Raw genomic sequence first — 22689 nt, 5'->3', positions numbered from 1 at the left:
TTGGTCCGTCCTATTTTTGTGGTGTTTTTTTTTTTGCAAATTAAGGGCTTCATTGATTATGCAACCGGATTACAATTGCATTGTCCTCGTTTACAATATTTTGATTTGCTGATGCATTGTGCTCGTTCACATTATTTTGATTTTGTTGATGCATTGTCCCGTTTACATTATTTTGATTTTGCTTGGTGCATTATGCTCGTTTACACTATTTTGATTTTGCTCGATGCACCGTGCGGTTTAGGAAACTTTGATGATGAATTAGATGATGCATTTTGCTTGCTTAGTCAAATTAGATGTTGCATTTTGTTTAAAAAAATAGATGATGCAAGTGTGCTGTTTACATAATTTTGACGATGCATCGTGCGATTTGCATAATCCTACCAGCTTCAGTCGAAGGACACCCACAACAATCAACGATCCGCCCGGAGATGTAGTCTCTCGGATTCTTGTCGAGCTTCCTCCCCATCCAACCTCGCTTACTAGCTGCATCGAGCACCAAGAAAGCATGGAGGCAATGTATGGGAAGCAATTATTTCGTAAAGCTAATCGTGTCACACAACGGAGGAAACCCGTTGCTAGGGTTTTTCCCCAACAACTCCGAGGACAATCGATTCATCACAGAGCATGATCTTCACCCGGCCATCTTGAAGATGCCGGCAATCCCGTCCCAAGTGAACGGTCCCAAAATCTATGTCCCGGGATGCCGCGATGGTATGGTGCTACTCCGGGTATATATCGATCCGGGATCCAATTAGGCAAGTTCTCACAGCGATACCAGAACCACCATTGTGGCGCAATCACACAATTGAAAGCAGCGGCTCAATTCTCTGTTCGAGAAACAACTCTGAACCGTTTACACATTGTGGAAATTTCTCGGTTGTTTGGATAACAACTAAACGTTACGATGCACATGCTCATATCTACTCACCAGATTCAAAAGAATGGGAGTTTCTAGCTCGATCAACTCCGATGCTTTCATAGATTGACCGTAGACCGGCAACTCTCATAGGGGGTATTTTGTACTGGCCAACGAAGTCTAGATATATCATTGAGCTTGACCATGCAAAGAAGGCTCTGAAATATATTCGGTGCTCCTCATGAGACGCATGATATATTCATGCTTAACATTCACATCTTCAAGGGACATAATGGAGATGTTGCCCTTGTCTGTTATAAGAGACTTCACCCTACAAACATGGGCCGAGTACAAGATCATCAACGAGGCGATCACGAGTCATGGACATGTCATATAAATTTTGAATTGGATACTTTTTTTGGCCTTGACACATCATTTCCATACAATTGGAAACATGCAAGTAAGGTTACTCGCGTATTTGAGGACAAAAATGAGCTGGTTGTACGGGCAAAGGAGGGAGTATTCCAATTAGATATGAGCAATCGGCGGTGGAGAAAGTACAATTCTGCTAGACGTTGGTGCACTTTACATCCCTACTCAGTTAGATCGGGTTAGTCATTCATATGTAACCTTTGCATTTATTTACATATGACTTTTGCTGATCAATTTGTTCATTTCCGACAAGTAACCGACCTCGATCCAGAAGTGCAACATCAAGGACACGAAAAAGAACGCGACTGTCGAGAACCCATCTAATTCAAAGTTCAACATCCATAAGAGAAAAGGAAGTCGCATATGAAGGAGCAAGGCTTGTTTGGGCAAGAAGTGATAGCCCAGCTTTTGTTTGGTCCGATGTCTTTTAGTTTTCGTTCGGTGGAAATGTCGCTGCACCATTTGTTTGTACCGCAGCTCCATAGTGCTAGCCGCTAGTACGTTGGCGCTGTCCTACGTCTCGCTTGTTTTGGGGGCATAAATATGCCACGAAACCTTTGTTTTATGTGATCAAACGATCATCTCCGCATGTATATGTTCGGGTTCACGATGAAACCTTTTTTGTGATCTCGTACATATATTTGAGTCGATCCGTGTTTTGTTTTATGATGGGCAGGAGTATTTGTTTTACTACACCATTATTTATCCGAATTGTATTACTCACTCTATTCAAAAAGTTAGCGGCTCACCTTTTTCCTTCAAGATACGGATGTATCTACACACTAAAAACATATATAGATGAAACCATCTTCAGACAAATTTTAGTCACTTATGTATGGACGGGGGTAGTATTATTTATGTTGTGCTCCCAAACAAGCAGACATCGGACAGCTACTGTTTAAAGTTCATATGTGTAATCTTATTCCCTTTGGAAGTTAAGCATTAAACTCTACTAGTACAACCGTGGTGGTCTTGTGATGTAGTACTCTTTTGATGCATTTGTGATGTAGTAGTACAATACTTTTTTTTGAACTGGTATAGTACTATCTAAGAAGAGTACTCCCTCCGATTCACATTCATTTTACACGAAGAAATGGATCGGAGCGAGGGAGTAAATTAAACATGGCATCTCGTGCATGAAGCTTGACAGACCGATCAGGTTGGCTAGAATGGCAATACAATGCTCCTCATTAGGCAAATGCATGCCATGTACGATAGTATACATCCAGTAAAGAAGTCTATACTGACATAAAAAATACTACATTGGGGATGAGAGTCAATTGGGGAATCTACAATACATAAAATCTTGCTCGTAGCTGATTTTGGCTAAGAGGGTTTTACTCACATTACACGTGCCACTTTCCTTGTCTGCAAAACAAGTTCCAATAAAGGAAGAGGAAAGAAGAGGACATTGTGGGCGAGATTGAACACCTTTTTATGTGTTAAGCTGAGTCTTTGTTTAGGCGAGGATTTCGACTTAGGCCTAACAGACTCAAGCACACCCAGAAATAAATTTCCTTGCGCGCACCAATGTCAGCAAAAATAACAAAATTAGCACGCAAGATTAAGAACGAAGTGAATTTAAGTAACTTGGTTAGCTTTTCAAGCAATATATTCAGAGAAAGAGCACACATGTCCGGCTAGAAATAATCGTAAGAGAAGAACAATAAATCTAAGGCATCCCACTTCATATGCAGAAGGGACGCGACAGCGCATGGATTCATACCTTGAGTCGACTTTGGCTCGTAGAAGGGCGGTCGCGCCTCGAGGATGCCGGCGACGTCTCCACCTCGATCTCACATGTGACTGCTTCTCGGTGGGCGGTGCGCCACGCCATGTAGAAGATCTATCAAAAGAGGAGAGCCCGATGACGCTACCGACGCCTCAACCTTGATAGCACCGGCTTGTTGCTCCGCACCGAGATGCGCCACGTGCAAGATTTAGCGGATGCGCCAATTTTAGAGATATGTCATGATCGTTGTAACAAATTTCAACATGATGATGATTTGATCCTTCACTCGACCTTGAACATAAGTACTAGTACGGTCTCACAATTTTTTTATCATTATACTTTGCGAGATTTAGCGGATGCGCCAAATTCAGAGATAGATCATGATCATGGTAACACAATTTTCAATGTAATGATGATTTGATGTTGCACTAGACCTTGAATATAAGTACTAGTACGGTCTCACAATTTTGTATCATTATACTTTGCAAGTTTTAGCGGATGCGCCCATTTTCGAGAGGATCATGGTAACAAATTTTCAACGTGATGATGATTTGATGTTGCACTCGACCTTGAACAGAAGTACTACTACCGTCTTACAACTTCTTTATCATTATACTTTGCAAGATTTAGCAGATGCGCCAAATTCGAGAGATAGATCATGATCATGGTAACAAATTTTCAACGTGATGATGATTTGATGTTGCACTCGAACTTGAACCGAAGTACTAGTACAGTCTCACAATTTTTTTATCATTATACTTTGCGAGATTTAGCGGATGCGCCAAATTCAGAGATAGATCGTGATCATGGTAACACACTTTTCAATGTAATGATGATTTGATGTTGCACTCGACCTTGAACATAAGTACTAGTACGGTCTCACAATTTTGTATCATTATACTTTGCAAGTTTTAGCGGATGCGCCCATTTTCAGAGGTAGATCATGATCATGGTAACAAATTTTCAACGTGATGATGATTTGATGTTGCACTCGAACTTGAACGAAGTACTAGTATGGTCTCACAATTTTTATTATCATTATACTTTGAAAGATATAGCGGATGCGCCTATTTCGAAGATAGATCATGATCATGGTAACAAATTTTCAACGTGATGATGATTTGATGTTGCACTCGGCCTAGAATAGAAGTACTAGTACGGTCTCACAATTTTTTTATCATTATACTTTGCAAGATATAGCGGATACGCTAATTTCAGAGATAGATCATGACCATGGTAGTGACCAATATTCAAGGTGACGATGATTTGATTTTGCACTCGGCCTTGAACATAGGTACTAGTACGGTCTCACAATTTTTTATCATTATACTTGGACCTTAGCGAAATTCAAAATCTCATAGCGGCAAAACTTCCCGCCTACAAAATATAAAAATTTCACACACTTCCAAATTCCCATTCTACCCCTGTGGAGATGACAGACAAAGTCGGTTGGTGGGGGGGTTCGCCGTCATTTTTTGGATCACCACCTCCCTAGCCCGGAAACCCTCCCAAAAAAAATTCATTTCCCTCAGACCACCCACCGGAACTTCCCAAGTCCCTCTCTCCCACCTCCACGACCACCGCACCGGAACATCCCCGCCGGACTTCCTCGGCCTACCCGAGCCCTCGCGATCCTCGTCATCCGGCTGCCTGCCGGAGCCGCTTCATCGACGTCGTCATTAACCGGATCGGATCATCCCCGCTGAACCTCGAAACCATATGCTCATCTAGCAGTCTACCGCAATCGCTTCAGCTGCGGTATCGTCCACCCCACTGGAGCCGCTTCGCCGGATCCGTCGTCCACCGCATCGGATCTTGCTCACCGACATCGCTGTGCACGAACCGGATCTGCTTCACCGGCGCCGTGCATGATCTAAACTCTTCTACTTGTCGCTTTTCTATTGCTTGCCTGCAAGTTCTTGTTTAATCTTGGGGGAACCTGTTTGTGCTAACGACACGCCGTTACGTTTTTGCAGATGAGATGAGTAATCATGAAGTGTAATGGCCGTCTCTCCAACCCCAAGTAGCACATGTAGCGTACTTCATCACTGGATCTATCAACCCCAGGAAGATCTGCTGTGACTCCCACAGAGTGCTTCTCCTAATGTAAGTCCCTTGTTTTAGCGCCATGTTATGGGTTCGGATGCTTGTTTGTCACGAAGCTCTTTTAGTTCATTCCTAGCTATGACCGTAACACGTTGCTATTTTCTACTTCATTGCTAACTTTAAGCGATTGAACATTTTGGTTTGCATTCCCTGCTCTGTAGATGTAGCCATCATAACTTCTATCTTGCTCGGTCGTTGTTACAAAAATTATAGGTATTATAGTAACATCCTGCTATTATTTAGTTCATGGCCAATTTTAAGTAATTGCACATGTTGGTTCGCATTCCACTGCTCTATAGCTTTTGGCATCGTAACTTCTATATTTGGTTTACATTCCCCGCTCTGTAGATCTAGCCATCATAACTTTATCTTGCTCGGTCGTTGTTACAAAAATTATGGCCTGCTACTATGTTGTTTGTGCCAATTTTTTACTCCATGAACATGTTGGCTTGCATTCCTTGTACTACGGGTGATGCCATTGTTTTGTATCTAGTTCATTGTAAGCTAACAAAGTAAGGACTTAGTTTGGCATGCTATCACTACGCTATCTAGCTCTGTAGTACAAATAAACTTGTCATACTACTAGATAATAATTTTGCGTGCCATCTTGTTCTTCAAAAGCTGCATTATTGACTTGTTTCTCGACTTGGCATGACGCTCACATATGGAAAGTCTGAACATATTGGTTTGTATTCCCTCTTATACAAGTTCACGGAGTGATCCCACTATATTACGTATACTGGTCCATTCTAAGCTCCAGGCATTAACTATCCTCTATGTGTTGCTCATTACAAGTTTATATCCCGAAACATCTTGATTTGCATCCCCTTCACTATAAGTTCAGGAGTATTATTTAGTTCACGGCCAAAATTAAGTAATTGCACTTGGCACATGTTGGTTCACATTCCCTCCTCTTTAGCTTTTGCCATCGTAACTTCTATTTTTGGTTTACATTCCCTGCTCTGTAGATGTAGCCATCATAACTTCATCTTGCTCAGTCGTTGTTACAAAATTTATGGCCTGCTACTATGTTGTTCATGCCAATTTGTACTCCCTGAACATGTTGGTTTGCATGGGACTAGACAGTAGTAAGTCTGCTGTTTCATTCTAACATGCTCTGTTATATTGGCTATTGGTATGCGGCATGCACTCTTTGTTTGCTTATTGTGCGCATTACAATGATCTTGTTATAACGATGAAATGATGAGTTCCAAATTCTTTGGCAAACAATATTGCAGTGTCTTTGCGTTTCCATTGTTGCTGTCTTAACTTGTAATGTCTTTGTTTCAGATATAGGTGCTGCATGGACAACTTAAAAGATTGCCGGATCGCTTCATTGTATTGCTAGGTTTAATTACCATTCAATTTCTCCGGGTTCTCGTAATATTTTTTCAAAGCCTTGCGAGTTGATGTAATATTTAGTTAGTTTTTATAGTTCTTTCACGCATTTTTTCTTTGGTGCTTGTGGTAAGTGAGGCTATCCGACGCAAATCAATGCTTTGCGTAAATTTTCTCGATATCTAAATCACGAATTCCTATCCCTTAAACGGCCCAATTAAGCGAAATCACATACGTGCCGACGCAAAATCCTAAAGCGCCTTTTACGCCGGCATATAAACGACAACTAAACGGGCCGGCCCACTTACTTATTGGGCCAGCCCATTTGATTTACTCGTGGACCCCACACTCTAATTGGGCCAGCCCACTTGCTTTAAGGTGGACCCCGCCCACTACCGGGCCGGCCCACTACCTAGTTGGGCCAGCCCAATTGCTTTTGTGGTGGACCCCACATACTAAATGGGCCGGCCCTTTAAGACGAAAGTGGGACCCACCGAGTGTTTTTGGCCGGCCCACTATCTTGTTGGGCCGCCCACTTGCTATATAGTGGACCCCACATACTAAATGGGCCGGCCCTTTAAGACGAAAGTGGGACCTACCGGTGTTTTTGGCCCGCCCACTAGCGTGTTGGGCGGCCCACTGCTATATGGTGGACCCCACATACTAAATGGGCCGAGCCCTTTAGCGGAAAGTGGGACCCACTGTGTTTATGGCCCGACCCACTATCTTGTTGGGCCGGCCCACTTGCTATATGGTGGACCCCACATACTAAATGGGCCGGCCCTTTAACGGGAAAGTGGGACCCACCTGGTGCTTTTGGCCGACGCCCACCGGCTTGTTGGGCCGGCCCATTTGATCTAATGTGGACCCCACGTACTAAATGGGCCGGCCCGATAGCAGGAAAGTGGGACCCACATGCTAATTGGGCAGGCCCACTAACTTCTTGGGCCGGCCCGGTTAGCTTTAACGTGGACCCCACTTTGTAAATGGGCCGGCCCGATAACGGGAAAGTGGGTCCCACATGTCTTGTGGGCCGGCCCTTTTGCTCGTTGACCGGTCAAACGAGTGCATTCGGCCGGCCCACATGCTTAGTGGGCCGGCCCATTAAAGTTTTGACCAGATCAACCTTAGAGGTTAGGCCCGGCCCACGTAACTAATGGACCGGCCACGGCTATATAGTTGACCGGTCAAACTAAGTCGGTCGGCCCGGCCCGCAAACTTAATGGGCCGGCTCGCTTAAGACGTGGCAGGCCTCGTGTGGGCCTACCATCTACCACGGGGTTTCAGCCGGTTAACGTCGTTAACTGCCAATTAACGGCGTCTGCCACGTGTCAGTTTGCATGACGTCAGCAGTCAACGGGCTCCCGGAAACACTTGGGCAACGGTCCGATTTTCCGTGGCGGAAGGGCGCCCAAGCGCGACGGACCGAAAAAATCGTCGTAGGACTTTGCCTGACGCAGTTTCCACAACAAAACCCATATCGTCAGGTTAGGCCCATAGGCGACGAAAAATACCTCTTAGCGGACGATTTTGAGACGTTGTCTATCAGAACTTTTCTTGTAGTGAAGGCACCTATTGTCCTCTTCTAGTCCGACAATTCCATTGCACCGTATTCTTCCATGATGATGAGGATCGCACTATGACTTGGATGACTGGCAAGGAGAAGTACTCATGCACCTACACTCAGTTCTGTGAAGCCATGGGTTTTGGTGGTGGCCGTGCTCAAGGGTTCAAGATTCATTCTCGGCCTAAGCTCGTTAAAGGTGCCATCTCCTTTTGCTATCCCCCGAACCCTACAACTGGGCCTCCCACTATCTCTGGGATGTACTACTCTTATCTTGTCCTTGCCAAGATGTTCCGTGAGAGTCTCATCAGCAAGTCAGGCGACTCCAGTGAAGTCAGGAACTACCACCTGAATCTGACGTACTATTGCCATCCTGACAACATAAGGAAAATTGATGGCTGTGATCTCATTCACTGTGAACTGAAGCGTTCTGTTCTGGGCCGCATGACTCCCAACTATGCCCAGTACGTTCAGCGGCTCATCAACCACATATTACCTCCTCCCAACAACACACTCGATCAAAGGATCACAATGGAACCATTCAAGTTCCCCATTCAGGACACTCGTCCGGACGTCCCTGCCATGATGCCCTCTGAGCGCCGTTCCAAGGAACGACATGATCATGCAGCTAGCTCCGGCTACTCTCGGCGCCCCAAGCGCGGTGCCGCTCGCTTCTTGACCAGCTTGTGGCAAATGTGCAAGAACACCAATGATGTTGCACATCAAAGTCTTGCTTTGAACCGGGAGACACGGAGGCGACGGAATGAGTTCATGGCTGGAAGGAATGTCCCTGTTCCTCCTTCCTGGACCGGAGATGGAGCTCGTGGTTGCACCAGCTTGGGAGATACCTCCCATTGCCGATGAGATGTTCCGGAACTTCGACCTCTCCATGTATGCTCATGGTGGCCTTCCTCCTAGGACTTGCTAGTGCCCCTGCTGTCGATGATGATGATGAAGAGGATGAAGGTGCTTGAGGATGAGAATGATGATGGCGAGGGCTCATATTCCACCGGGCATGAGTCCTACTGATGGGAGCGCTAGCATCTAACCTCTTTTCTTCGCCTTTTTGGTGTTCCGATGCCAAAGGGGAGAAGAGAGTAGAGTCTAGGACCACGGGGTTCTTTGGTTGTCACAAGCCATGGGTGTTGCTTTATTTGATTCTTATATGGCTTGTGCTTATTTGCTTTGCTTTCTCAAGAACCATTTGCTACTTTGAATAATTCGTGTATGGACGACTATTTGTATGCTTAATCACTCTATTAGGATGATCATGCTTTATGCTTATATATCTTGATATACTTGTCCATACCATGCTTGTTTCCTAAAGATATTGGGGGAGCTTCTCATATTCCACAAATGGTGCACTTTGTATTCAAACGCAAATTCTCCAAGTGCACACATTATGGGGGAGCTGTCGTAATATCTTATATGGAATCAAGGTTTAGAGCTTATCATAATATCTATATGTGACTCTAGCTCGGTTTGTCATCGTATACCAAAAAGGGGAGATTGTAAGGGTATTTTACCCTTATCCATTATTTTGGTAACAATGACACCGTGCTAGAGTATTTGGCCTAATACATGTTTGTAAGGATAATCTCAGGTATTAGCCAAAGAGGCATAAATGATGTACCAAAGGAACAAGAAGGCTAAAGGAGACCCCCCCACTTCGACAACAATCAAAAAGGGGTCTACAGCAGGAATCCGGTCAGAGACCCGGTCGGACCGGACCGTGCGCCGGCTGGCTCCGGCCTGCCGCCCGGTCGACCGGCGCACGGCCGGGCGCTCCGGCGCCGACCGGCTCTCGCGCCGATGCCAACCGAGCGACCTCTTGGAAGACACGAAGTGCCCCCGGTCGGGGTCCGGTCACGCCGCCGGTTTGGACCGGCGGGTCCGGTCCCTGGCCGGTCGACCGGCTCGGACCGGCGCCCGGCGCCGACCGGGCTCTACGTGGCTCGCAACCGGATGGAGTACTGCGGGACATTTCGAGGGTCCGGTCGTGGTCTGGCCTGCCGCCCGGTTTGGACCGGCTGGTCTGGTCCCTGGTCCGGTCCGACCGGCCCCTGCGCCGGGCTCTCCGGTCTGTGGTCCGGTTGACCGGGAACCTCGGGAAAAAGCTGATGTGTCAAGTGAGCAACGGGCATATTTCAAGTGACACTATAAATAGCCCTTCTCCTGCCTCTGAAAAGTTAGGCACTACACTACAATCTGTTCTTGAGCTCTCTCTCTCTCTCTCATACTCCATTGCTAGAAACACCAAAAGCCTCAGATCTCCCTCCTCCTCCACCCAAACTCAAATCCCTTCGGGGAAACGATAGAGGAGGACCCGATCTACTGTTCTACCAAGCCAAATCTCATTCCCCCTTGTATTCATCAAGAAGCTTGCTCTGTAGGGTTCCTTGGAAACCCTAGGTGGGCAAGAGTGATCCGGAAGCATCACGAGTCGTGGATTTGCTCCGACAAGATTGTGAAGGTTTGGAGGCTACCTCAAAGTCTACCACAAGTGAGTGAGCTATTCCTTCGTGGGATAGGCTCCAGAGAATAGGGTGAGCCTTCGTGGCGTGGGGAATCCTTCGTGTGACCTCCACCCCTCCAAACGTGACGTACCTTCTTGCAAAGGAAGGGAGTACGGGAATACATCCTCGTCTCCGCGTGCTATCGGTTATCTCTAACCGAACTCCTTACTTGTGATTTAATTGCCTGTGAGATCCTTCGTGCTCGAGTTAGTTGTATCCTCATATAGGTTGTTTCACCTAGTTTCCATTAGGCTCACCTTTATATTCTGCAAAGCCTAATATTGCAAAGAAAGAATTAAAATCTATAGAAACCTATTCACCCCCCTTTAGGTTTACCATCTCTGAACTTTCAGACGCCCTTCCTACAGAAATCAATCAAAATGTATATTTTCTCAGATACTTCATATTATCTACTCCTACACAATTTAGATTACTGCACAGAGACACACACCTCCATATCACATCCAAGAAACCTCCTGCCAGTGTGCCATCCCTCGAAAGCCACAAATCTGCCAGCTACTTTGCAACATTTGCAGCGAGCAGCAGGTAATCCATCATCTGACCCACAATACTCCGAGTCATATATGGTATTCATTGCCTAAACATTGCATTTTCATTTCAATCAGTGCAAGATCCCCAGATTCCCCACATTCCCCGGACCAGAAGAGATGGTATGCCGAGAGATAACTCACATCATCGGAGGAATCCGAGCTCTGGTAGTCTGATGACTCTTCACCATCACCCCACGAGACCATCTCTCCACCGGCGGCGGCAAGCTCCAGGCGTTGGCGGCGGCGTGAACAGAGGAGGGGGACAGTGAGATGGGGAAAGAGTGAGCTGGGGGCAAAGAAAATCGGCCTAAACGGCTATTTATTTGCCGACACTGATGCCCTAACGCCGTCTCTCCTTCTCCGTCCAACTTTGCCGACGTGGACATGGCTTACCCGCTAAACTCGACCGATTAGTGCCGCGCGTCTCGAGCTGACCTCAAAGTTGGTAGTTAAGTGTCGCCAAGCCCAATCTAAAGGTATAAACGATGCCACCCATAGGGGGCCTCACAGCGATCCGAGCACGTGAGCCGTCGGATCTCTCCATCTGTGCATCTTAGCCGTTCGTTTTGGACCCTCCCCTCACTAGCTAACCCCATGCAACAGCCGATTGTTACCCGCGTCTGGTTGCATGTGAGCCCCACCTTTGCCGGACCCGCACGTCAGCTACCGTGGCTGGGATCTCTGTAGGTAAGCGTTGGCATCTGGCAGTGGATCTCAACCCCGCAGGGGTATTTTTGGTATTTCACCGCGGCTCTTATAAAAGCGAGCCCCAGGGTGAAAAAACCCTAGCCGTCGCCGACGCCCCTGCCCCTGCCCCCGCATCGCGCCCCCGCCCCGCACCTGCCCCGCCCCGCCTCGCGCCCCGCCACCGCCACCCACGAGGAGGCCAGCGGGGAGGGCGCGCATCGACCCCGCACCTGCCCCGCCCCGCCTCGCGCCCCGCCCCCGCCACCCATGAGGAGGCCAGCGGGGAGGTCGCGCATCGACGCAGTCGCTCGAAGGCGCGCGAGCAGCGGCGGTGGTTAGGGCCACGGCCACGAGCCGGATGCGGGCGTGCGGAGCCGCGCGACAAGCGACGGTGGCCGGGGCGGCGGCCACGAGTCGGGTGCAATGGCGCGGAGGTGCGCGAGCAGCGGCGTAGGAAGCAGCGTCGGCCGCATCGAGCCACCACCGCTCTATCTGGTCGAACAGGATGAAGAGGCGCGGTCGACGCGCTAGAACCAGCCCGTCTACAGAGTCATGGCCGCCGACGGCCGCTCCCCGCGCGACGGCAACCAACTCGAGATCCTCCGCTACTACAACCCTCCCCCAGGCCAGTTCTTCCTCCCGCCCCACGATTTCCAGCCGATCTGTTCAATCCCTTGTTGGATCCAGAGGGTAAAGACTATTTTCTTCAATTCCTTGTTGGATCCAGAGGGTTCTATTGTCATTGTGTTGTTTTCCTATCAGAATATAAAACCCCCTGTTGTTTTTCATCTTAGAACAAAGAATCATTGTGTTATTTACGATGGTGTTTCAATTATTCCTCAGGACCCGGATCCTTGTACTAAAATCTGCATCTTGCTCATTATAGTTCATATTGTTTGGCATGAGAAGTGGTGAGTACTTCTCATGCCATGGAGAACCTCAGAATATAGTCTTTGAATTATGTAGGCAGTGTAGATGATGTGTTTGAACTACTACGATGGTTTTTAAAAATGTATTTACTTCCATCTGTTCCATCTACTTGTGCCAATTGGGAACTCATGTACATATATTCTGGAATATGGGAACTAACTAAACAGCTGTTGCACTCTTGACAGGAGTTGGCAATGATTCACGAGAAGAAACCAATACTTCAGCATCCCCAAGCAAGTAAGCATCAATGTTGCTGTTGGTGATGATTAGATATGTATTCGAAGATAATTTAAGTATCTAATCATCATTCCTTACTAAAGAATAGGATAAAAATCAACCTCCTGACATTTTATAAGCTTTTCTTTTTATATTTTGGATGTACCACCACTTTGTACTCTGATAATTGCTGTTTGCAGGCTCGGTGGCATTGTCACAAAGATAGTTCAAATCATCTTAAATGGAAGAGAGCGATATTGATTTATCACTGCTACAACAAATGAACTATTACTTGAGTCTGATTATTCCTCAGGACCTTCACCTGGATCCTTGTACTAAAATCTGCATCTTGCTCATTATAGTTCATATTGTTTGGCATGAGAAGTGGTGAGTACTTCTCATGCCATGGAGAACCTCAGAATATAGTCTTTGAATTATGTAGGCAGTGTAGATGATGTGTTTGAACTTTAAAAATGTATTTACTTCCATCTGTTCCATCTACTTGTGCCAATTGGGAACTCATGTACATATATTCTGGAATATGGGAACTAACTAAACAGCTGTTGCACTCTTGACATGAGTTGGCAATGATTCACGAGAAGAAACCAATACTTCAGCATCCCCAAGCAAGTAAGCATCAATGTTGCTGTTGGCGATGATTAGATATGTATTCGAAGATAATTTAAGTATCTAATCATCATTCCTTACTAAAGAATAGGATAAAAATCAACCTCCTGACATTTTATAAGCTTTTCTTTTTATATTTTGGATGTACCACCACTTTGTACTCTGATAATTGCTGTTTGCAGGCTCGGTGGCGTTGTCACAAAGATAGTTCAAATCATCTTAAATGGAAGAGAGCGATATTGATTTATCACTGCTACAACAAATGAACTATTACTTGAGTCTCTTCTTGATGTAATTTTTCAGTTTTGGTTCTGCACGTTGCCGAATCAAAATTATTTTCCTCTATCGCTCCAAGTTTTTATCCCCCACTAACGTTAATGTTTTTATTTGCATGTCCTTCCTTGCCGAGGTTTTGGTGTGTTTAGGACTTGAACTGAACCACAAGCGAGCAGGCTGAAGAATATGTGCAGCTAAAAGGTATGCCCCTACTCATCTCCAATCACTTGTATCTGAGTAAGACGGACAATGGTCTTACGATATTATACATGTATGCTGCATCAGCTCCTTCGGAGAAAAGAAGAGCCGAGAGGAAGCTTTCCATCTTCAAAACATAGAAGTATTGCAGAACAATAGCAACATCAAGCAATTTTTCTATCCGCTCATCAAGAATTGGGAGCTAACTCTTTTTTTCCGATGTATGTGCGTTACAAAAACAGTAGGAGGAGAGGCGTGCATGGACCAATGCCAAGCGACCACATGCCTGAATCGTGGAGCTTCGTCTGTTAACCGACGGCAATGAGCATAGGCGCGAGGAGGTGGTCTCGAGGAGAAGCTGCTCGATGAGGTTGGTCTGTCGCGCGAGCTTGATTGCAAGATCCTCATCTCTGCATGAGTAAGGTACCTGTACAACATTCCTGAGTTATTTAGATTGAGTGTATAGGGCCATCTCCATTCCTTTGCAACATTACCGAAGGAAGCTCGACGTGTGATATGGTTTCTGTGATCTGTTTTTTTATCCATTGAACACAACATTGAGCAATACATAGGTGGGAAAGTATGTCGGCGCAAAATTGTTTTTTTAATTCTGGCACTCGTGTTCATCTAGGTTGAAATGTGCGTTACAAAAACAGTAGGAGGAGAGGCGTGCATGGACCAACGCCAAGCGACCACTGGCCTGAATTGTGGAGCTTCGTTTGTTAACCGACGGCAATGAGCATAGGCGCGAGGAGGTGGTCTCGAGGAGAAGCTGCTCGATGAGGTTGATCTGTCGCCGAGCTTGACTGCAAGATCCTGATCTTTATCTGTTGCATGAGTAAGGTACATGTATAACATTCCTGAGTTATTTAGATTGAGTTTATAGGGCCAAGTAATGTGTGATATGGTTTCTGTGATCTGTTTTTTATCCATTGAACACAACATTGAGGGGCCTAAATTACTGATTGAGTTTAAGGGGGTAAGAGATTATAAAATAGATGCTGCAAAATAGATTGCAGCTCAGTTACCATGCAAAATAAATCTAATCTTGCAACCACGTGTAATTTTTTTTATTAATGTATTGACAAGCTTCCACTAATTCAATTCTTTTTGAAACGGATTTACTAATTTGCTTTGTCCTCCTTTTCCTCTCAGATAACTAGATTGATTCATAAGTGAATGTGGGTCTCATTTAGCAAAGTAAGATTATATCATGTAGCAGTAGCACCAATGCCAGTGTCTTTTACTACATGAATAAATGAGAGACTCTTCTTCTAAGAAAATAAAAAAGGAAAATGATCCTTGTGTGTTCTTCAGTCCAAGACCATTTTCAGTATAGTTAGTGTTTTTTTTAACTTTTTCTACTGATATTTCCATGCCATAGTTGAGTACTTTATTTCTTGCTACATCGAAAATAGGAGCATGGTTACTATATGGCTGTTTATCTCAGTATTCACACTATCCGACACGATCCTGACACCATCTACCTTTCTCCACTGTTGCTACCTTCCCCTTTACTGAATGTGCCTTTCTGATGTGCTCTATGTCTCTTCTGCCAGGGGTTTAACTAAGCTGCAAATGGAACATCACAGGTCATCGATGTAGCTGAACTCACATGTAAAGCATGTACCCAAGATCTTATCTTCATCATGATTCATGTATACTCACTATTCCTGTTAAGATTTACTTTATACTCCATACTCTTATGCTTGGATAATTAAATATGATGTCTCCATTCTTTTCTCTTTATCATCTAGATTGCTGCAAATTTTTAAAAGATGCTTAGGCTTTGACATGCACTCTAATTTTTTCTCTCTTTATCCTCTGCTCTGTTGCAATTTCCGTACATCAGTCACAATACAGACTACTGGTCTTGGTTACATGCTTTACAAGTGAGATCAATCTTGCCAGATGGAAGGCACATGCCTTACTTCATGTCCTGAAATAACATTGGCTAAACACGCTTATCTTAGGTCTACGGTGTGCTATTGTATAAATTGTTTGTCTATGAAGACCACTGATTTGGATAGTATTTAGATGAGCCACCGAGTACTTTTATTTCTTCTTGATGTATGGAGGATAAATCTGCTATACCAGACTATATATACACCATTCATTTCACTCGGAACTCAATGCTACATTTGGGGATTCTTTACACTGCATACGTTTAGGGATAGTTTAAATCATTTAACTGAATCTGTAAAAAAGGGATCAAACACCGACGGTAGATAAATTGCTCCCATTATTTTTTATAATGCTAGACTACAGTTTGGTGTTATCTTTCAGCACCAACAATTTATTTTCTTCTAACAATATACTTGATCTGTAAGTATGAAAGGTTCAACATTAGTGTGCTTATAATATTGATTACACATTTCGGCTTTTAACCATATCTTGGTTTATTATGAGTGCATTAGGATATTCTTTGCATCCACAGAACCCTGGTAGGCACACCTACCTAAAATGAGTATGGTGATCAACTAATCATACTTCTTGCTTGTTCAGGACGTTTTTTTATGAATAGTTCTATGCAGTTTGCACAAGTTCATGAGGGTAATTACCAGTTTCCATGCATTTTGCTTACAGGAAATCTATTGAGACTCAAGATTGAAGACAAGGGCAAGATTTTTCTGAAGGCAAAGATGTTTCTTTATTCTGATACATGAATGGATACTTATTTTTGCAAATCAGTAATAGGCGTTAGAAGCTCCGTAGATTCCCTAAGTTAAAGGAAGGTTAGTTCATTGTTCTGCATTTCTGGTGTTCATCTCCCTTCCATTCTTGACCACTTTACCCAAAAGTAGGATGGATGCTTATGGTGGCAGGGAGGCAGCCATCAGCGAAGAGGGTGCTACCCCAACGAGTGTTCTCGCGTCGCTTGTCCAAATTGCAGCAACGCGAGGGGCATGTGTCCTTTTACATCTGTTGTCTTACTGAAGATTGTTGCCTGAGAGCTTACTTCTACGCGTTTCTGCTGCAGTGCCTATATAGATAATGATTGTGGGTTCTTCCTTGCTTTTGTCGCTCTCAGTAGAATCAATAAATGTTAGTTGCTATAATATATTTTCCTCGGTTATATATAAATGTTTGTTTTTATTTATAATTTATTGTGGTTTGCTACGATTTTATAAAATCTAAAAATATTTCTTATCATTTTATCATCTACACATGAGTCACGGAGATTTATGGTGGCGCATTATTCATCTCTGGCTCATCAAGGTCAAGGAAGATGTTGGCGAGTGGCGCATTGTCTTACCTCCGACACCTCTTCTCCCCTGGTTACCGGATTTTTAAATGAGGTAAGTCACGTTTCTTGCCTTTGTAGGTTCATGCAAAGTTAAGTACTTCTTCTCCTAGAAGAATTTGTATACATAAGAAAGATAGAAAGCATATCTGAAAGTCAAGTATGACTAATTGTCGGTACTGTCTATCTTCTTAGCCTGAAAAAATAACTCTTTCTGCTTGATTTCTCTAATCCCCCATTTATTCTTGCACAGAAGAAGAATTTTTGTCAGATCAGGCTCATTGACTACACCATCATCTCTGTTTAATCACACTATATATTATACATCACCTGGGTTGTTTTGCTTGGTTCGACTCAGGGTTCATGGACCAGTTAATCCAAATCATGCGAACCTGCCTCAGGGTTCATGTCCATGCGCTAAGTAAATTGTTTTAGCACGCTGCACGTTGTAGTTAGAGACTCTTATCCATAGGCTTTACAATAATTATTACTTTTTTGTTGTCCAAGCGCCTATCTAAGAGTGTAGCATTGTACATACCCTAAGCATTGAGTATCTTAACAACTTTTGTGATACCCACAATCTGCAGGTTGGAGGGGGGCTGTGCATTATAATTGCCATATGGGCAAACATAAAGGTTGTAGATTTTCCTCTACTTCTTCTTTAGAGGTGACTAACTTGCCTTTGCTTCATCTTTGTATTATTGTTCGCATATGAATTTAATTTGGAGATGCCTCCTTTTCTCATTTTATCATCTTTGTTCAGGTAAAGGTTGTTTATCCTTTGTTCCCATCTCATCGGAACTAATTCATTTTAGAGATAATGGTGCTTCCTTTTAATTTGGTTTTGGATTTATCGTTCCAGTTATGTGTACGTTTTCCTTCATACTGAAAACTACATGATCTCATGTTGCTTCTTTAAGCATGGTTATTCTTTGGATATACTGCCCTAAGAAAATGTACTTTCTATTGATGAACGCGTGAGGAAACCACATGGCTGTCCTGAAAGGATCAAATAAATGAAGATGATGATGATATATCATTATTTCTCTTTTGGTGCGCATTCTCCGTAAAAAAATCTTGGAGAATCATCCATTTATGTTAATATCTTAATAGTTATGTTAGATCATATATTCTATTTAGTTCAAAACTGTGCACATGTCTTTCGAATTGAAGTTTATAATGTGCACCCAGACTATTGGCTTTTTGTATGAGTATCGATAAAAGTTAATGTACTGAATATATTAACTACGTGAGGTGTGTCCTATAGTAAGGTGCCTTATTTGCAGTTTAAAAATCCCATATCATGTGGTGTCAAGTGTATTTAGCTGAATCATTCTCGGCCCAATGCATATTGTTCTCTTTGTCATCTGTCATATTGTTCTTTTATTTATGTTTTACAGGTAATTTTGTAATTCCAAATTAAATGTGTGTGCTTTTTCTTTGCCAGGGACGGTGAACCAGAAGTTGTGTGTATATGGCATACTGCAGTTCTTGTGATTTGCAGATCACAAAAGGAGGATCTATTTTACTTGGACTAAACTGCAATTGGCACCAATTGCTAATTATTAATCCTCTTTGATAAATCTTATGTATGAACCTGGAGGGAGAGCGGTCTTAATATGAGCAACATCCAGTGAGTCGTGTTAATGTCCTACCAGAAAAAAAGATCAATCAATATCTTAATATCGTAGAGTTTTTCGGTTTATTATTAAGTGTATTACAGAATGATCATCATTATGTTTTTGTAAGCATACAAAAATTATTATTATTTTCCTACTAATACACGAGCTTCATGGGTCGTGCGTCAAGGCGCACATCTAAATCTAGTGCTGATAGTTTCAAAACATCATCACCTGTAATGCGGTAGTTCTGCATCATTTACTCCAGGAGAAGCCCCGACCACCCCATAGCCTTCCCCGGCGGCGACCATCGCATCCCCAGGCCCAGCGGAGGATCTCCTCGGTGGCACGCCTCCATCCCTACCGAATTGCGCTCCCGGAGGCATGGAACGAAGGCGCCCGTCCGGCCGCCCGAAACCCTAGCCCGAGCAGCCTCCCCGACCGCCCCCTGTGTGTTCTTGCTGCTAGCTGGGATGGACCCTCGCTCAACCTGGGTAATTTTCTGTGACCTGTATAAATTCTTGTGTTTGTGTATGAGCACAGGACCTACGATTTGTTGTGAGGAGGTCCTAATTTTTTTTCTTTGTTCCATGTGTTTCTGTCTAGTGTAGGATTGAACCCAAAAAAAGCATGTCAATTAGAGATTCTTGTCAATGCCTACTTCACAGTTGTAGATGGTAGGAAAATGCACAATAAAGGAAGGACTGTTAGCTGGGTTGTTGACTCTGAAGAATATGCACTCACTGATCTGGTATATTTATATTACAGCCTAGTTCTGGTATATTTATGCTGATACGTTGGCCTATATTGTGCTATCATATCATGTTTAGCTGTTGTTGTAAATGATATATTGATATATTCTCATATATCCTGCTGAAATGTTTCAGTTCATTTGTTGAATACATGGGAGATGCTGTCAGATGTTTTCATGATGAAAGGGTACCATGGTCATCACTAACGGAGACTTCACAGAGTTGGTAAGAATCAAAAGGATTGCAACCTTTCGGTGGTACAAACCTAAACAAAAAGATTTTGATGGTATAAACCTAAAGAGGGGATCTTTTAATGGCACAAACCCAATTTTCACAGAGTTCGGTCCCGCTTCTCTCACAGGAAGCTTCTATTTGTTCCTTCTTCATTGGATGATATACAGAGGTATGTCTTGTGCCTTCCCACTTTTTTCTCTTCCTCCAGCGATTAGATCAATTTTTCATCTAGTTCTCTTCTTGAAACTACTTCTTAATAGTTGGATGACTACAGGTTAATGGAACATCTGCTAATGCTAGACAAAGACTCGAGCTTACCAAAAAACTATGTTACGGAGTACAATTCAAGGCTTACTGTATCCTTTCTATCATTGTAACCTTTCACCATATATGCTTGCAAGGCCTATTGGTCACCTTTTTAAAGTTTGTTCTTGTCTTGCTTGGTAATACTGAACTAGTAACATCACATGATCATGTTAGAAATAAAAAATCTGATCTCTTTAGAGTAAAGTCTATATTTGATATATGACCTTGCTAAAAGAAGTAAAGAACTAAACAAGACATGATGGGGTCTGTGGAGTTGTTACTTAAACTGAACAGAACTGTATATGCTAATGGTATTATTCCAAGTTGCCATACGGCATATTTCTGTTGTTCCTTTACGGCAAAAAAAATTGTGTTAAACTTCTGTTATCCTATATGGCATAGAGCATTTTCGGAAATAAGAAATTTAAAGGAATTCTCGGCTCTCTCACGGATGCGGATGCAACAACCAGCAACATCCTGAGATTTCTGTAGGTTTTTTCAGCAGTTTCCTTGGTCCTCCTCTTCCCAGTTTCAAGATTTTGGTTATTAGCTAAATGTGGAGAAATTGTTCAGTTTCAGAGTGGTGTCATATATGGACATGGAATCTGGACTTCTGTCAATGGAATGCTTTACACATGCTCTTTCCTGCATGCAGAGGCAACCCAAGCTGGACAGTTTGCAAGGTCTGCTTTGTTACCTAGCCCTAGCTTTCTGTAGTTAGACCAGCACTAGTCCTAATGATAAAAGTTATATAAATACAACTCCAAAGGCAGCTCTTTACTAAGTATCATTCAAGCAGCACACTTTTTCTCGAACACACATCTAAATGCATGTCATTTTAAGAGAAGAGCGTCAAGATGGCGAGAAGTCCAACTGACAACAAAACAGACCAGGAAAGAAGCTAGCTCCAAAGAGAAACAAACAGCTAGAAAGCTAAGAACAAACTATGAACAGAGAAACCATGTTTCCCTTGCTACCCCAGCAAACGAAATATCAACAAACATGTTGACGCTCTGAGCTCGCTCTCATTTTTTGTCATTTTGTATTCAGTATATCACATTGCAATAGCATCACGTCCACCTCACTACATTTTGATGGCAGATTTGTCCATTTTGGAACTGTACATACTTGTATGCATGAATAGACTAGAAGATAAGGAGCAAAATTCGTACAACTTCAACTCTATAATGAAAGGTATAATTTGTTCTTCTCCCTTTACAATCAGCCCTAGACTAAAAACATACTGATGGTTGATGAACTGGTTTTCTGTCAGAATACAGATCTATACAGGATGCCTACAAAACTTCTGACAAGTATGCAAGCGCTGTTTGCTTCAGGGTAAGTATGAGCATTATCAAGAATTATTCATACTTAACTGTATTCACTGTCCAAAAAATTCACATGTTTTATTGCTGCAGGCTTTTGAACATCTCTTGGACCGCGAGTTGATTACCTTTGCAGACTCCAAAGGGAGAAATGTGGCTCTTGAATATCGGCCTGTCAAACTTCTGATATCTTCTCGTGAGCTTGCACAGTCCCTCGAGTTAAACACTACATGCCCTGTGAGTCACTGTCCACATGATTCGACCGCAACACTTTTCCTGTATTTTGTCTGGTACCCTTTATTCTCTTTAGAGTGAATTCCACTTTTTACCCTGCAGTTGTGCATTTGTGACACTAATTACCCCGCCGTGTAAAAATTTATGTAGATTGCCCATTTTAAAAGCTTTGGACCCTTGTTCTTTTGTGTGTGTACATTGGGCAAGGTATTAGGTGATACTCGGGGTACGAAAATATCAAGATGATAGTGATGAATGAAACATATGGATTAAGAAAGTTTGGACATAATCGTCCATTAAGCTCTCTGATATTTACATATTTTGTCGCTTCACATCGACGTATCATGCCTATCCTATCTGACATTAACAAGCAAGATGCTAAATTGGGGCTAAACCATGTTTAAAGTGTTCGAAATGGGATAATTTGGTAGAAGTTCCACTAAATGGGGTAATATGTGTCACAAATGCACAACTGCAGGGTAAAAAGTGGAATTCACTCTTCTCTTTATCCTCAATATGAAGAGATTAATGGTTGTTATAGTTTGTGGATGACGGTGTTTCTACATTTTCTTTTGCTTTTTAGGCTGTACTGCAGAAGCTACTTGACCGTGAAAGATACATGTAGAAGTAATTATGTGTTTGCTGATGTTGTAGTACAGTTTCAATGTTGCTGCTGTGCTTGTTTCACCAGAGCAAATTTGTTGTCCAGGTGTTTATAGACTGCATACCGGAACATGACATCTCTTGTTTGGTGTGTGATGTTTTGTCTTTCTGCTATGAGAGGCTAATGTCAGCTCTGATGTCTTGTTTTATCCGTTGTGGTCATTGGGTCATTGGGTTTTTATTTTATGAAAGGAGCTGACATTGGCTCGTAATCCTTATCAAGTAATTTCTCATCTCTTTGAATCAGATCAACAAGTTTCTCACCCCTATCACGTGGACTATA

General features: G+C 43.4%; 1 protein-coding gene across 1 annotated transcript; it reads left to right on the top strand.

Annotated features, from left to right (window-relative positions):
• Nucleotides 1–12334: 12334 nt before the first annotated feature.
• LOC124647445 (origin of replication complex subunit 4-like) lies at nucleotides 12335–22454 on the top strand. Its single transcript, XM_047187391.1, has 10 exons — nucleotides 12335–12472; nucleotides 19161–19386; nucleotides 19504–19643; nucleotides 20139–20234; nucleotides 20587–20672; nucleotides 20758–20867; nucleotides 21286–21378; nucleotides 21458–21522; nucleotides 21603–21746; nucleotides 22327–22454. The coding sequence occupies exons 1-10, from the start codon at nucleotides 12335–12337 to the stop codon at nucleotides 22366–22368; spliced, it is 1140 nt and encodes a 379-aa protein (XP_047043347.1). The 3' UTR covers nucleotides 22369–22454.
• Nucleotides 22455–22689: the final 235 nt, after the last annotated feature.

Source organism: Lolium rigidum, chromosome 4, assembly GCF_022539505.1.
Source record: "Lolium rigidum isolate FL_2022 chromosome 4, APGP_CSIRO_Lrig_0.1, whole genome shotgun sequence".
Taxonomy (NCBI): domain Eukaryota; kingdom Viridiplantae; phylum Streptophyta; class Magnoliopsida; order Poales; family Poaceae; genus Lolium; species Lolium rigidum.
This window is presented reverse-complemented; position numbering and strand designations above follow the sequence as displayed.